The sequence below is a fragment of the Phalacrocorax aristotelis genome, chromosome 19 (assembly GCF_949628215.1).
Source record: "Phalacrocorax aristotelis chromosome 19, bGulAri2.1, whole genome shotgun sequence".
Lineage (NCBI taxonomy): Eukaryota > Metazoa > Chordata > Aves > Suliformes > Phalacrocoracidae > Phalacrocorax > Phalacrocorax aristotelis.
The window spans coordinates 9,408,551-9,424,364 of NC_134294.1; the positions used below are offsets into that span (position 1 = coordinate 9,408,551).

The 15,814-nt window shown below is 48.6% G+C and overlaps 1 protein-coding gene across 2 annotated transcripts in view; it reads left to right on the plus strand.

Annotated features, from left to right (window-relative positions):
• CAMTA1 (calmodulin binding transcription activator 1) overlaps positions 1–15,814 on the plus strand; it is a 319,674-nt gene that overhangs the window by 102,267 nt on the left and 201,593 nt on the right. For both annotated transcript variants that reach the window (XM_075113892.1, XM_075113893.1), the window contains one exon: positions 9,359–9,494. In XM_075113892.1, the coding sequence (XP_074969993.1) occupies positions 9,359–9,494 (136 nt within the window). The remainder of the gene's footprint in view (positions 1–9,358; positions 9,495–15,814) is intronic.

The following is a 15,814-nucleotide window of genomic DNA, read 5'->3' on the forward strand; positions in this document are numbered from 1 at the left end:
GGGAGGACGACATCCAGATGATGCTGTGGAGGGAGCCGCAGCGACGAGGGCTCCAGAAACCGAAGCAAGGCTGGGGGGAAGATGGCCGTCTCTTGTGTCAGAAGCACTGATGAGACAGAGTTTTTTTTCTCTGATTTTTTTGATTGGCTCTAAAAATAATAGAATTGTTAATGGTTGAATTAATTAGGCGGAGTAACGATGATACGCCAAGGTGCTGAATGAATCTTTTGTGGAGTTCGCTCTTTGGCAGCAAAACGCTGCAGAGACATCGCTGTTGGGAAGATGGTTTAGGACAGACTTTGGCCCTGCCTGTGTCAACAGAGGCCCAAATGTTACTTGGTTTAATCTCTATAGCAATGTACCGTGCAAACAGAGGTATCTGGAGGATGCGTTTTCATGGCACTGGGGTCCTGATCACTCCTTAAATAGCCCCAAGGAACTGGTTTTGGGGTAAGACTTGTGGACAGGTGTCCTGGCACACACCAAAAAAATGTCCAGGGCTTTTACAGTGCTTGTATTTCAGTCTTCAGAATTTATCCTGATCTTATAAAAATGCTTTATTTGGCAGCCCACATACAGCCCTGTGATACAGTACAAAAGCCAACTTCGTCCTGGCGTGTGCTGGTTCAGTCCTGTTTGTTGGAGCTGTAGGTAAATTACTCCCGTACTTAATGAATAGCATTACTTTTATTGGCGAACACGGCTACATGCTGGAAAGAGGAGGTAAGGATTCGGTTTTATGGCCTACTGCTGCTATGAAAAGGAGCATCTAGACACCAGTTAATGTCCCCTTGATGGGATTAGCCATTGCAGTAACTGCAGCTCTGGATAAAATGTCTGTTATTCTAGACTTTAACTTCTTAAATATTGAAGATACAAAATAAATTCACTTTCATCTTAGATGCAAATGACATTTAATTCTAGAGACAAAAAAAATCCAGTGTATCTATGTTTTCTTGTGATTTACATCTCTTTCTACGTGGATAAGACGACTTCTTCCGAAGTCTTTATTTCATCTCTGTGGAGTTCAAAGATGAGGTGGATTTCAAAGGTGTAATCTGGGATTCCTTCGGTTGCCACTCTGATAATCTCAACTATAAGTGAGGGCAGCGGGGACTTTAAGGCGTCTCCCTGCACGGTGACACGTTTGTGGGTCCTCAGCAGGTGTGGCGAAACCTGAACGTCTGTGTTAAGCTCCTGTGAGGGGCTTTTCTTTTGTTTGTGGCCCCGCGGAGAGAGGCTGAACCTACGCTGGGATTTCTGCTCTTCCAGGGAGAGTGTGCGTCATTGCCTGAGGGTGAAAGCTGGGCCTTTATTTGGGAGGGAAAAAACGGTTTATAAAACCAGTTCCTGTGTGATCTGCCAGCGATGCTGGTGCGATGGACAGGTTCCCAAAGTCTGAAAACATTTGTCCGTGTAAAGATTGTTTTTAAACTCTCTGTCGGTATGGGAGAGAGCTGTAGATGCCAGTGACAGCATCCCTCGGGCCTGTTGCTGGGGTGGTGCCCTCCGACAGAGGTGTTGGGCTGCGCTTGCCTTTGGGTGACCCCTTCCTTAATGCCGACAAGCAAATCTTGGTCACCTCCTAAACTGACCCTGGGTGTCTGGGTGTCTGCTTGGCCGCGGGTGGGCTCCCTCTGAAACGCGGGGGCGAGATATCCCGGTCTGTGGCTGCTTGAGATTCCTCTTCCGTTTTTCCATTTGGGCTTTAATCTTCTGATAAGCTGTTGGTACCGTGGAGGGGAAATGTCAAGGTAAATGAAGACTTAGAGAGCAGCGTTTCTCAGGGGAGAAATAACTTCTGTCATCAGATATTTTTTCTTTTCTGTAAAAAAAAGAAATAAGGGATGAGGTATTTCTGAAATCTTGATGTCAGTCAGGAGCAATCCCGACTGACAGTCCCCGTGCATCCTCCTTGCCCCGCGAGCGAGAGCTGCAATACAAGGGCTTTAGAGCTGCACAGAGTGCCAAAAAAAAAAAAAAAAAAAAAAAAGATAAATGGCTACCTGAAATCCATCACCTGGAATGTTTGATAGCCCCAGCTGGAGCAGAGCTCTGCAGGATAAAGCCGTGCCTGCCCTGGCCTGCGGCACGGCGAGGGGTTAGCTTGGATGGGAGGCGCCTGGGAGCCTTCGCTCCCGGCCGCTTCTCCCCATTCCCACACCCAGCCAGCACTTCGGCGCAGGTTTCCACTCCTGATGCTGCACGCTCCATCCCCCTGCGGGCGAACGGGCAGTAAGGGGGGATGCCATAGGCGGTGGGTCTCTGCTGCCGGATGGGATCCAGAAGAGACTAGTGCTGTCGGGTGTGGCCGGGAACCGACCGAACGCAATTTCCAGCGAAGGGGAGCGAGTCGGTGACACAAACTGAATAGATGATGCCTTTAAGCAAATTGTCCCAGTATCAGATGAGGGAATTATGGGCCTGCGTCAGTCTTTTCAGATGTTATTATGTACGCTCTGTGTTATTTTAAAGTGCCCCGCGTTGGCTACACATAATTTTTCTTGGTGTATTCAAAGAGGTACCTGATTTCCCGTGAGTATCGTATTCTCAGTCCTCCCTCTTTAGTTTAATTAACTTTTGAGAGAATATTTTGAGGCATGATTTTTTCCCAATATTTGCAGCATATTTCTCATGACGATAACCCTTTCCAGAGCCACCTTCTCCTTCCCCCTGCCCCATGCTCGTATCTTCTTGGTGGAGCTGTGACTGCGTGCATCGTGGTCAGTGGAGCCCACTGGTGGGCTTTGACCTGTCTGCCTGCTTCACGAGCTTCCCTGCTTCACTAAGGCGTGCGATAAGGGAGGGCTGCCTTGGCTTTTTTGTAGAATGGGATTCTTCATTATAACCATCTTGATAGGATTTCGCTTCCTCATCAGTAATACAAGACAACACGTGAGCAGAGGAAGACGTGTGTTTTGCGAGTTTGGAGGCTAAAAAGTATAAATATTTTGTGGCTTGTGATAGCATCCGCTCCTGACACAGCAGTGTTGTGTTGCGTGATCCGTCGTGACGTAGTAGTGTCACGTCGCGTGACATGTCGTGTCTTGCATGTTGTTTTACCCCAGTCCGGGAGGCTTCTCCAGACATGCTCAGCAGGATCGTGCGCCTCTCTGAGGAACTAACACTAAACTGCTGAGGAAGCAGGCGTGGTTACCCGTGGCTCCTGCTCTAGCGCTTGCTAAGACTAGCTGGGACACGGGTCTGAGCGGTGTCAGCATGCTGGGCCGCGGCGGCGTCAGTCAGCCCGGCTGTGCTCTGGGATGCAGATGCGGTGCAGGCGGCAAGTTCTCACGTGGCTTTGGTTTCCAGCAAGACACTCCTCGGAGAAGGGTGTCCTCATGCTTGCTGCTGGCTGGTGTTACACGTGTGGGAGGAGTTGGGGTTCTCGGGATGAAGGCAAATTCAAGGACTTCATCCTCTTTGTGTTCAATGGGAAACAAGGGCAATGATTCAGTGCAATGATTTATTGTGAGGCTCTGTCTCTATTTCCAGGGCTTCCTCCAAGACTCCAGCTTTTCCCAGCCAGTTTCTGCATCAGTAGGATGCTCCTTTGGGAGAGTGGAAGTTAATTTCTCATTATTATCGTGTATAGATTCAGAAGATGGAAGATAGTCCCCTTTTGCTGTCCCTTGACTCCATGATAACTTCATAGCAGAGAAAATAAAGCTAACAGTTGCGCAGGATAAAAAATAGCATAATCAGGACTGTTAGCAGGAGCCATTTCTCAGCGCCGTGTGTGGGAGGGAGGGATGGAGGGGGGCTTCATCACCTACGTGCTGGGGGCGGCTGCTGCTTAGGCACCAGTACGGTGCAGAAAGTGCCTGGTGCGTGTTGCCCTTCTGCTTTATGGCTTTAACTGTCGTTGCCCTCCAGCTCCGGGCGTACATGGGGAGGCAGCTGCCTGACCATCGCCTTAGGATCAGCCGGGAGAGGATTTCACCGGCTTTGCCGAGGCGGCCTTTCCCCACACCACTGCGGCCTGCGGCTGGCTGGAGCAGCGCCCATCTCACTGCCGGGGTGCAGCTCGCAAGCGCTCGCTGGGCTGGCGGCAAGCTCTGAGGCTGCTGCTGCCTGCTGGCTTTGGCAGGGCCCTGCGAGCAAACACCTAGTTTGGGGGTTTTATTGTAAAGAACTGAGCTGCTTTAAATATCTGCCTTGGCAGGGAATCAAAATAAATATAAGATGATAAAATGTAAAGAATCAGTTTCAGAGCCATGGACCTTCTCAAGGAAGGGTTCTGGCTGGTCTTATTCCATCGTCCTGGGAAAAGAGTCTCTTTTGGCTTCGCAATATTTACAATTCCCTGATGCCAACCCAAGCTCCCTAGGCAGTAAAACAGAGTTTTCTTTAAATGATATATTTGATTTTTACCAAATCTTGATATGACGATTTAGAGGGAACTAGTTGCACTGACCAGCTTTATTAATTTTGGGGTAACGTGATTAGGGGAACATCTTGGTCGTTTAGGCCAAAGGGACTTCAATTTATGAGCACAATGGCGAGGCGGGTAGGCGCCATCAGTTGACAAAATGTCCTAATCTTAACTTGTTTCCTCTTTACTCCCTCCTTGCATCTGGTTCGTGTTCATGGTAAGATGAGTTGGTTTAGATTATTATCCAAGTAAGGGACTTTACATAGAAACAAAAGCCCCTCAGAATGGGACTTGGAGCTGGAGGTAGGTATGCACAGCTGCATTGGGTGCCAAATCCAAACTGACATTTCTGGAAAACCTTCCCTGGAAATGTCCTGTGCTTCCTGCTGGTACCAGCGCTCCGTTGACCACCTCTCTCCATCTTACTGAGAGAAACTCCAGACTATCCGGTGGCCTGGACCAGTCCTCAGCCAGAGGTGAGCGTCCCCAGGTAGCCCCAGGTGACCCGGCAGGTTCTGAGACCCATCAGCCGCAGGGTGTGATTGTTTGCTTTGAAAATAAGTCAGGAAATGGAATTTAGTATCTCTTTACTGCTTGTAGCAGGAACAACTTGGGCAAAAGTATCTCTTATGCTGTTGTGGCAATTTATGTGAGAGCCGTGGTGGTAAATAACTGGGGGAGAGGGAGGGAAGCATCTCAAATCTCATCAATACTTAAGACAAAAGGCTTTCTGCTCTGCAATTACTCTTCCTGTCCTTTCCCCTCCTTCCCCAAGGCCGCAAGCAAGAAACCTAAATAGAGATCAGGCAGCTTTTAAATGCCACAGGCTCATAAAAGAGAGGAAATTCAGAGCTGTAACTTTGCTGCGTGCTATCTGGGTCTGTAAGCAAGTAGACCATCCTGCAAGCTCCACACAGTGGGACCAGAAATAATTGCACCATCTCTGCAAAGGGCCCAGCTGCCCTTGTCTTGGGGCCCAGGCGCCTGCTCCTGCGCCGCTTGCGGGGAGACGTGCCCAGGGCAGGTGCCAGCCCCGCGCCTCGGCCCCCGGCGATCCGGGGGGGCGGTTTGTGAATTGGAGGATGGGAGCAGCAGTGGAGCTGCTCACGGAGCAGCAGCGGCGATGGCCGTTGCGGAGGTTTGCTTGTTGGTGTTCCCAGCCTAAATTAAATGCAGTGATTTCCTGTATGCGGGCAAGGCAGGCAGAGTGCTCGACTCCTCTGCTGCTGGGGGGTGTGTGTGGGATGTTCGAGGGTTGCTGTGTTCACCTGTTCCCAGTCCCTTTCCTTTCATTTGCTGCCTTTTTTTGTAAGAGCAGCAAACCCTTTCTTGTCTCATTGCAAACAAATTTGTTCTGAGTGGGGGTGGAGATGCTATTGACCTTTCTGCATTATCCTGGGGAATCAGCTGGAGTGAGTAAGCGGAGTAGCCCGATGTTTGATGTAGAGCAAATACAGGTGAGCTGACCTGCTGTGAGATCCTGCTGCCATTTCACAGCCACGACTCTGGTTCTTGTCATATGTGATGCAAAAGTGGGCTGTGGCCGTCCCCACTGGGGAGAGGTGGGGGGGCACGTGGCAGCCAGGCTTTGCAGGGGGTCCACTGACCCCTCCAGCAGCCCCAAGACCTCACGCTGCAAGCACAGACAGGCTTCTCGGTGGGTTTAGATCGCTCTGGCTTGCTTGCTTTCAGCTGTACCGTAATATTAAAATACTATTTTATTATTTTCCATTTACTCCTGCATTAATGAAAAGAGCACTATGTAGCTGCAACGTAGTAGCTAGTCCAATCAAGTAAATTGCCATTAATGTTCCAGTACTTGTTACTGCTGCGGTTCCAGGTGGGGTTTAATGCAGAGGAGGACGATTGCGTTCCGTGCCGGGCGGTGCGCAGGCGAGCCAGCCTCGCCTCGGCTGCAGGCCTCCTAAAAACGCGCCAGCAGGGAGTTGCAGTCCCAGGGCAGCCCACGCTCAGGCCTGCGGCTTCACCCCTCTCTTCTGCAAAGGTACGACGGAAATCCCCGAGCTCGGGTTGAGCAGCGAACCCTTCGGGGAGATCCGGGCTGGGGTCACGCGTCCCGGGAATCCCCGTCGGACCTCGCCTGCTGAGTCTTCCTGCCGCCGTCAGCGTGGTGCCCTTGGCTGCGCTTGCGTGCCGCAGGGACAGGCACAGGAGATCTGCCCTCTCTGCGCTTTCTTACAGCAAAAGAAATGTCATAGAAATGTGTGTCAGGTTAAAATTGCCTTTCATTTTATGAAGACGTCTTTAAAAACCAGTTGCTTTCTATGAGCCTTAAAGCAACTTGAAAAACTCTTACCAAAATCGACAACCGCTCCAGAGATCCTTAAGAGATTTTGTTTCATTGTGCTTTATTTTGTATAAATCTCGTTAACTGTTTCCAGTGGCCTCTTAGCGTGTTCTTTATTTTCTTCACAGAAATAAACCGACAAAAACCCGATCCCAGCCTTGCGGCGCGGCAGCAAGACTGCAGGGCTCAGCCCTGTGCTCCCTCTGCACGCCTCCGCTCGTGACACTGAACGCGAGAAAAACTGTATTTTACTCGCATGAAAAAACTTTCGGGTCCTTTGAGCGTATGTTTCCCGAAAAGCCGCGCGTGCGAGTGCCGAGGCACTAGGCGGGGGAGAAGTTCCCACGCCGTCTTCTCGTTACATGCCCTAAACACGCCGGTAACTTGCGTTGAGCCGTAGGGCACGTCTCCTCCGGCAACGAGGGGAAACCTTTGAAGTTTTGAGACGAGTTTGAGCTGACGTGTGCAGTGACTGGAGGTTTATAGAATAAGCACCAAAACGAGATATGCAATATCGCCGCTGAATTAATCCTGCGCTATCTGCGACACTGTCAAATCGACGCCGTGGCGGCGCTGACACCCAATGCTTATTTTCAGGGTGATGCATAGGAGGAGAGAGGAGGAGCCGCCTCACCGAGCCCCTGGGTCAGGGCTGCTGGGACGTGGGTGTCAGGAGGAGGAGGAGGAGGAGGAGGAGGGGGCATAGTCCTGGGGGAACAGAGCTCGGAGTTCTGCTCACAGGGAATAAATATTTGCATGTATGGGGCGGGGGGAATCAATAATTTCTGTTTTAGCATAAAAATGTTCTCGTAATCACTTAGATCAAAGATCATTCTGGTCTTGCAAATGTACGTGGAAGTATAAAGTCTGTTTTTGTACTAAAAGAGACTTTGTGCGGTTTCCATCCACGTTCACTACATTTCCGATGTGCACGGGCGTTCTGCAGGGCCAACGCCGAGCATGAATCAGGCAGGGCGTCCTTCTGCACGGACCCAAAGACACGTACTTGTGTGCAGAGAGAAGGGGAAGCGGTGGGTTTCTGGTAGCAGATCCTGTGGCTGCTGGTGGTGTGTGTTTTGAGGGCAGAAGGGCATTGTATTGGTTGGTGTCGGTAATTTCAGCTGGCCGATGGTGGTATAAAACTGTCATGAGCTTGTTTTCCTCAGTAGCAAGGTGCCTTTATGCACTTAATGGAGCATTGGGATGAGTTACTCTATAATTAACAGCTTTTACATCAATGTTACTGCCCTATTATTATGTGATAAACACGGGTGAGGGCGGCTGTCTTCAAATGGAGTACTTTGTTAGAGAAAAATGAGAAGAGGGTACCTGCAGAAGCTTGCTCTTGTGCTTGTTTCGTGGCGTTGTGCTGTTTGAAACATAGAGGCAGGAGGGAAGAAGGATGCTTTCCCAGTTGGGCCAGGCACTGATTTTTGCACCTTTGACATGGCTCGGAAATCACAAGCCAATATTGCATGGACACAAACCGCTTAATTTGCCTTATTTATTTGAAGAGCTTCCTTGCGTCAGCTTTGAAAATATTCGGTGGGGTTTTTTTAGCAATTCCAGGTATGGCTTTGCTCCATCTGACGACACCTGGCTGCTAACCTCCGGAAAGTCGAGGGGTGCGAGGTGAAGCCTGCATTGGACGGGGCAGGGGAGCTCCTCTTCTCCCTGTTACCTTGCTTTGTTTATTCAAGTTCCAGCGCTTTGCTTTACCAAAAGGCTCCAGCCAAAGCTTTCCTGTGAAAGTTGTTTATTGCTGCTGCTGCTAATGTTGTTGTTTTCCTTTCTGTTCTTGGTGTCCTAAAGCCAAATTACTGTGACTAATGCACCGCTGTAAATGTCTGCAGCATCTACAGCACTGCTGCCCGCACGGGACGCACGCTGTCTTTGCAGTGATGTGCTGGTGGGGGCGGGCTACTTCTTATATTTTAGTGTCACAGCAGAAATGCCCCTGTTGTGTGTTGGCTTCGCAGATGGCAAAACATTTCCTTTTGGTGTATGACAATATTTCACAGGCATTGGTCCCTGTCTGTCAGGCAAGTGTCAGTGTGCCTTTATTGATACGCCGGAGCATCAACGTGGTTTCTAAGCAGAAAATGTTTTCGCGTGTCTTTGAAGTCAAGGAGGTGCTCGAAAGAGAGAACGTTATTCCATCTCCGGCACTGATCTAAGCAAGGAACAGCGAAACCAATGTATCAGCTAATGCTTTTTCTTCTTCTGTACTTTTTTGCTTGTTTATTGACTTCTTAAGCCAACATCTGTATTCTGGTGCTGCGTTAGAAGTGGTTGTTACCTAATCCTGCTGGTGCGTTAAAAAGAGAGAGATTGTTTGTAATAAAATAATAACAGTCCTTTTTTGTCCTTAACCTTTCTTTCCTTCTAATTTTCAGCGTGTAGCTGAGCCCAGTCATAATATATCCTGCAAAAATGCTGGCTATTTTACGCTGAGACTTACTTCCTTAGGTACAAGATTCTCAAGTAAAATTTTGCAGATTACAAAACATCAGTTAATCCCATTAATGACAACAAAAGGTGAAAATTTGTATCATGCCAAATAGAGAATATTGCTTTTCTGTAGGGACTTTGGCTGGTCTGTGTTAAGTTGCTTCATAAACTCTCTTAAGATGTTTCTTTTCTTTATGTAATCCAAAACTGTTTCTTGTTTTCAGACCACAGAATGGTTCTATGATCCTGTACAATAGGAAGAAGGTGAAATACAGGAAAGATGGATACTGCTGGAAAAAAAGGAAAGATGGGAAAACCACGAGAGAGGATCACATGAAACTGAAAGTCCAAGGAGTGGAGGTAGGAGGACGGGGCGGGGTGGGTTTGGGCAATAGGTGGGCTGGGAAGCAACGGCTCCCCGAAATACGTTCAACGTGAAGTTGCTCACACATTCAGAAAAATATATTTCCTGAATTCCAGCTTTTCCACTTTCTGCCCCCCAAAATATACCCATCGTCTTCTTTCTTACTACTGCGAGCAAAATTTGAGTCCAGCCTCGCTGTCTGATTGTGTTACTGCTCTGTGGTTGTCGCGAGGTTGTGCAGCTGCAGCGAGACACAAGCGTCTTCATGCCGAGCATCTTTGGGTAGAATACGTGCCTTTTGTAACAGGTACTTCACAAGGGCAACCGAACATCTCAGGGCAGGTTGCTAAGCAGTTTTTTTACCATGTAAGCTTTGTATGTGTATGATTTGATTCTCACAAAGTAGCAGCAAGCTTCTGGTAGCAATTGCCGTAATTTTCCATTTGCTCATTAAGTGTTGGTCTTACAGGATGCAGAAGTAGAATGTTGCTTGAATTTAGACCAGAATCGGACTCTGCTTCAAGGCATGTTCTGAAGGACAGAGTTACTCTGCTGATGGTATTTAGCCTTTTAAAGAAATTCAGGCGGATGATTTCACCTGACACGGTATTCCTGGAATAAGCCTGTGTGTTCTAAAATATGTCATTGTTTGACACAACTGTTCTTTCTTCAACTCTGTCTGCGTGAGGGAAGAGCTACTTGATAGCGCTGATCACTTCTGATGTTAAAGGTCTGCACAGACGCGGATAACTTAACGTTTGTTTAACTTCCATATTTTATTAAATGGGAATCCTGTTTTCTGACAGTAGAAGCCCAACCGCAGGGCTTTGCCTAGCTTAGTTCCTAAGACAATAGGGCTGACTCCCTGCATTTATACGGCACTTCAAGCCAAAATGGTAAAAGGGTGTTAAAACCCATAATTGTAGCATTTAGCTGTGTCGTCAAGAAATGCTCCGATTTCAGCCAATGAACAGCGAAGGCGCAAGGGTGTATATTTGTATAAACTGTATTGATTTCTGCCATCAGTGGACTGTGCATCACTACGGGTAGGAGGCTGCTCCGGTTGCGCAGGCGTAACGCGGCACAGTTTGCAGTGTTTGGAATCATTGGTGGTGGTCAGTGACAGGCAAAGCTTAACCGTTATCTCAAGGCGTGTCCAACAGCTCTCAGGCTGGACTTTGGGCTAAGCCAGGCTTTCTGACCTCACTCCCAGGCCCATCTTGTCAGGTGTTCTGCATTAAATGAACCGTTCTCGCGGCCGGGCGACGGGCACCCTGCACTCCCCAGGGAGTTGTGCGGGGGTATTCTGACACCTGCCCCATGTTGCCGAATTCAGCGCGGGGGATTCAAAGCGGCCGAGCGCCTGGGAAACGTCTCGTGCTCCAGCTTCCTTCCGGGTGATTTGTCATTCTTACGTTCTGTATGCTTTAATGAGGTTTTTGGGTTTAAAATAGTATTAAGCGGATTGCGTTATATTACACCGGAGAGGCATAACTCTGTTCCATAATTTTTGCATCCAATAACAATGTTTTATTATGACAAGCCAAAAAAAAAATAATTCAGCGTAAGAGAAATTGTGTGCTGTTTTTGTTTTGGGTTTGCAGAGCGTGACTTAATTAACTTCTGTGAACCTTAACAAGGCAGGATACCAAAACCTGCCCCGCAGTACTCACCTGCAGGAGGGTGGTGGTGACTGGCTGCCACGCGTCCGCGTGGTGAAACAAATACTTCTTGACCTTTTTGCAAAGATGAAGCGATCAACCCTCAGAGTGCCTGGGTGTGCCTGGCGATGGCGATCGCATTTAACTCAAACAGCCCTGCACAGAACCCAGTAATTTCTAATTTATTGAAGAGTGTCATCTGGAAAGTAACAACCTGACACGGGATGCGTCAGGAGCGGGAGGACGCACGGCTCGCGGGGTTCCTTCCCTCGGCTGATCACATTTGCCACTTGGGAAAATAAGCACTTGCTTTGTGAGTTGGATGTGCTGGGTTTGGCCATTCATTCCTGTGCCTTCCTCCAGCTTAAAAGCCCTTTAGAACCTGATATTTGATTTCTTAGAAGGTACTTATGCCCTCTCACCGAGTCGTCCCTCAGCCCTCCCGCAGACCCAGCCCTGAGCCTCCGGGGTGGGCAGGTGCGGGATGCAGCCGGTTTTGCAGTCGATGGGTCTTGCAGCAGGTAAAGCAGTAACTGAGCACAAACCTGGCTCCTGAGCCCACGCTGTGAACAGTTAACGGCAATTTTTACTGGGGCTCAAAACTGGAGGAGCACAACGGCTACATAAATCTGTGTGTTAAGTAGCACTAAGGGTGTATCAAAACCCAGACTGATGGCCTGAGTGTTGAAAAGAAATTAGTATCTTCTTCCCCCGGGTATCAGAACGTATGAAGGAACTGATGATTCAAGTTGTAGGGGTTTATGTATGGAAGGACGGCAGAAAAGAAACCAACAGGAACAGGCAAATAGAGATTTGGGTCTGAAATTTAACTCCCGCATAAACCTGGGTCCAGAAGAGCCAGGTCCAGTGCGGAAACCTGTCATGTACTGAGTGAGCCTGACAGCATGTCTGTGCTTTCCGAAGGCTGTAGGAGACCCTCCGCACCCCGCTGCGCTGTCCCCTCGCCGACCTGCCCGAGCTCCCCCTTGCTGGCCCACCTCGCTGACCGGGCGGCGCCAAAGCGGTTGCTGCCAGTCTCCATTCTGAACAGTGCAGGAAAAGTTCATTTTCTTGACCTCTAAGTGTCGCTTGGGCAGAGCTATGTATTTTTAACCTTCTTAATTAATTACTCGATCAGAACACCGCGCTACTTCACAGATAGTGTTACGGGCTTATGTTTCCAATACCATTCTAATGGGAAGCGATGTTCTTTACTTGGACACATAGGCAACCGATTTAGAATAATAAAAGAGACTTTTTTCAAAGTTGGAGTGATGCTGCAGGTAACCACATTACGGTTTAACAGGGCATGAAATAACTGTCTGCCTTGTGGCGCTGCCAGATCATCTCAGCAACTCTTGCGGCCAGAAGATAAATAGGTATCATCGTCGCGCTGATGGAAAAACACTTGCAAAGCCAACAGCCAAGAGCATCGATAGCATCCAAACAGAGCTTCGGAAACTGCAAGCAATAGGTGAGGAGGAGAAACACGTTGGCTCATGAAACTACTGACCAGCCAATTCTGAAAAGGGATTTGTATTAGTACATTTAATAATTAATTACTTCCTGAGCGTCATCAGTGTGACGGCTCCTGCATCTTTCCAAGTTTTGAAAGAAAAAGTTCATGCCAGATACTCGGGGATGTGGGTGTCTGTCGGTACCATACAGAAGGATTTGGCGGTCACAGACAATGCAGCTAAAGCAAATTCAGGACATAAATAAGGAATAAACTAATTTAAATAGGAATACTCTAATTTACATAAATAAGGAATAAGAGGAATAAACTAATTAACCAAGCGGATGTTAAATGATAACCGAGTGAAATCCTCACGCTCTTGTCTTGGTTAGCATCCCCGTGCATGAGGGTTTTGGATATTACTTGGTTAATCTGATGCACAGTCCTGTTAGAAATTGCTGGATAAACCAGAAAGGAGAAGTTAATTTGGCCTTTCCCTTAATATACCTCTTCGTGCGGGTCTTTGCAGAATCCATTAAAAATCTCCAGTCCATGATCCTTTTCAAAATTCTAATTAATTAGGATCCCCGGTGATGTGTTCCTAATCAATTCACATAATTAAAAAATTTAACTAATAAATAATAGTAAGGGGAGTGTTGAAATAGCTTTAACGTCATTCTGGGCTGGTGCTGCTCCGGCTTTACAGACGGCCGGCTCAGCCGATGCGTTTGCCTGTTCTTGTGCATGAACCTTTCCAGGCGCCTATAAATGGCACGTTCATGTGAATTCCTAGTAAACTGCTGCTAAAATTAAAATGAGGTCGTATTTTTATAGTAAATTTCCCTCTTGTCCTCTGCCTTTTGGAAGGTCGGTGCTGATTCTGTTGCTCTTTGTCCTCTACTGAGGATATTTCGGTCCCTCCCAACCCCAGTGCCTGAAGAGAAGTTAAAGAAAGAGAGTTCTGTGAAAGTGGGGGCAAAGCCATGCCCTGCAGGGTCCGTCTGAGCACGGGAACGCTGCCTCTGGTGCCACTTTGCCAGGTCACTGGCGGGAGCCTGGTGCTCCGCAAACGCCAGCGGCTTCAGCAGCGGCTGTCGGCGGGACGCCCCGGCTCTGTGCCGGCGTGGCAGAGGGAGCGGCGCTGCCGGCTGCGCGGCGGCTGCCACCGCCAGCAGCCCCGGCTCGTCGGGGAGGGTCCTTCGGCAGCGTGGCTTTAGCCTGACGCCACCAATTTCCGATCAGAGAGATCAGAGGGCCAGATGAACGCGCCAAGCTCGTGGATCTGAAACCTCTTGTTCCCTCCTATATAGCCGTGTGCTATCTCGGTACAATATCATAACCTTTATGAATTCTTTTAAAAAGGGAAAGAAGGCAAAGCTTGATTTAAGTGTTATTAAGAGAGAAACCCCCTTGTGGAGGTGGAGATGCAGAGTATCAATTTTGTATGCAGGACTTGTATTTAATTATTATCATAACAGTCCCTTAACGCTATTACAGATTAGTCCATGAGGACAGGAATGGAAATTTTTGATTATTCAATTACTGCATAAACCCTGGGACATCACCGTCAAAACTTTGCAGAAGGTTTCTTTAGCGTTTGGGTCTGAAATGCAGCGTGCCTGAACTCGGTGTTGCGCAGGGCGTGCAAGCGGGGCGGTAACAGCGTCCTTCGCTCCCGCAGCTCGCGAGCTGGGGGTGCGGGCCAAGGACAGGATGACTTTTCCTTTTAGCGAAAGACCAAATGGGATTTTCTGTGTTGTGTGAAATAACCCATCATGGAATGTTAAACTGCAAAATGTTTTTACGTCTCTCAATTCCCCATTATTGTTGGTGAAATTTACTTGTAAGTTACTACTGGGGGGTGAGAGCAGCTTCTGAGATCGCATGCTCAAGCAGCACTAATCTGGAGAGATATTCCGAGGACGGTCTGATCCAATTCACTTCCATTTGCACGGGCTTTGCTCGCCCGCGGAGGTGAGCCGCGTAGCTCGCAAACTAAGTCAGGCTGCATTGTTCCGTCGGGCTGCTTAATGCGCTCCGGAGAAATACTGCGCAGCGGCTTCAGAGGAGAAGCCAGGGTTCAGTGTGAAAGGCTTTCGGAGAACCCGAGGCTCAACGTGTGCATACGCTACCGCGAACAAGCGCGGCCCAGAGAGCGAAGGAGAAAAACTGCGCGAGGAGGAGTGGCAGTTTTTATACAAATCTATTCTTTATCATCACCTCTAATGCTATTTTCCTTATCTCTCTCCTAATATTTTACTTTTGACATTTCTAACCAGCCTCTCCCTTAGTCTCCCGTAACCCGGCAGAGGGCAGAGCGTCCAACGTCATCTCGCGCGCCTTTGCCGTGGCGTCTCTCCAGTGGACGCAACGGGCAGATGCCTGTACAGAAATGCGAAGGTGCCGACTCCTCATGCGCTGTGGTTGCTCTTTATTCTGTTGCCTCTGCTAGGCGGTGTTTACGGCATCCAGGACGTAGGGTTGTGATGGCATCTTAATGATTCATGCGTCTGTGGCAGTCCTGGGAAATCAGAGAGTTGGTTTACCGTTTCTGAAGGGGAATATGGATTATCATTAAATCTGGAATGGGTCTCCTGAGAGTCTCTTCTGAAGGGAACATACATATCAATAATTCGTTTTCTATATCGGGATCCTAATGTATTCGCTTGCAGTAACATAAATTCACAGCAAACGTTTTGGCATCTTTTCCTAACGCCCTATACGTGTCGAGGAGATTTTATTCTTCAACAGACCTGGAATGTACCTAATTCTTTAATTGTCATGGCTTACTTTACGGTGCATAACTTCAGCAATAAAAGCTTTCTTGATATCTGGGTGTCTCGGAATGAAGTTGCAGCTGAGATCAGGGCCTCTGGCCGTGTGTGGTGTCGGGGGAGCTGCTCTGCCCGGATCCGGCGCAGGCGGGACCGCGTCCGCTTGGAGCCTTGCTTCGGCGACAAGACAGACGCGCTGGTTGGTGTTTCAGCAGGCGGGTGCATGCAGGAATTGGTTATTCAGAGACGTGCTGTATTTATTTGGCTTTGTTTCCTGTGTGGACTAACTCATACCAAGCCACCGGTGCATTGCTGTGCAACGCTCTAGGAAGAACGCGTCTTTGGGAGAAAACTTTCAGAGTTCAAATACTCCAGACCTGCTGCTCAAAAGCAAGTTAGCGGTGTTATTACTTCTGGGCAGCGCG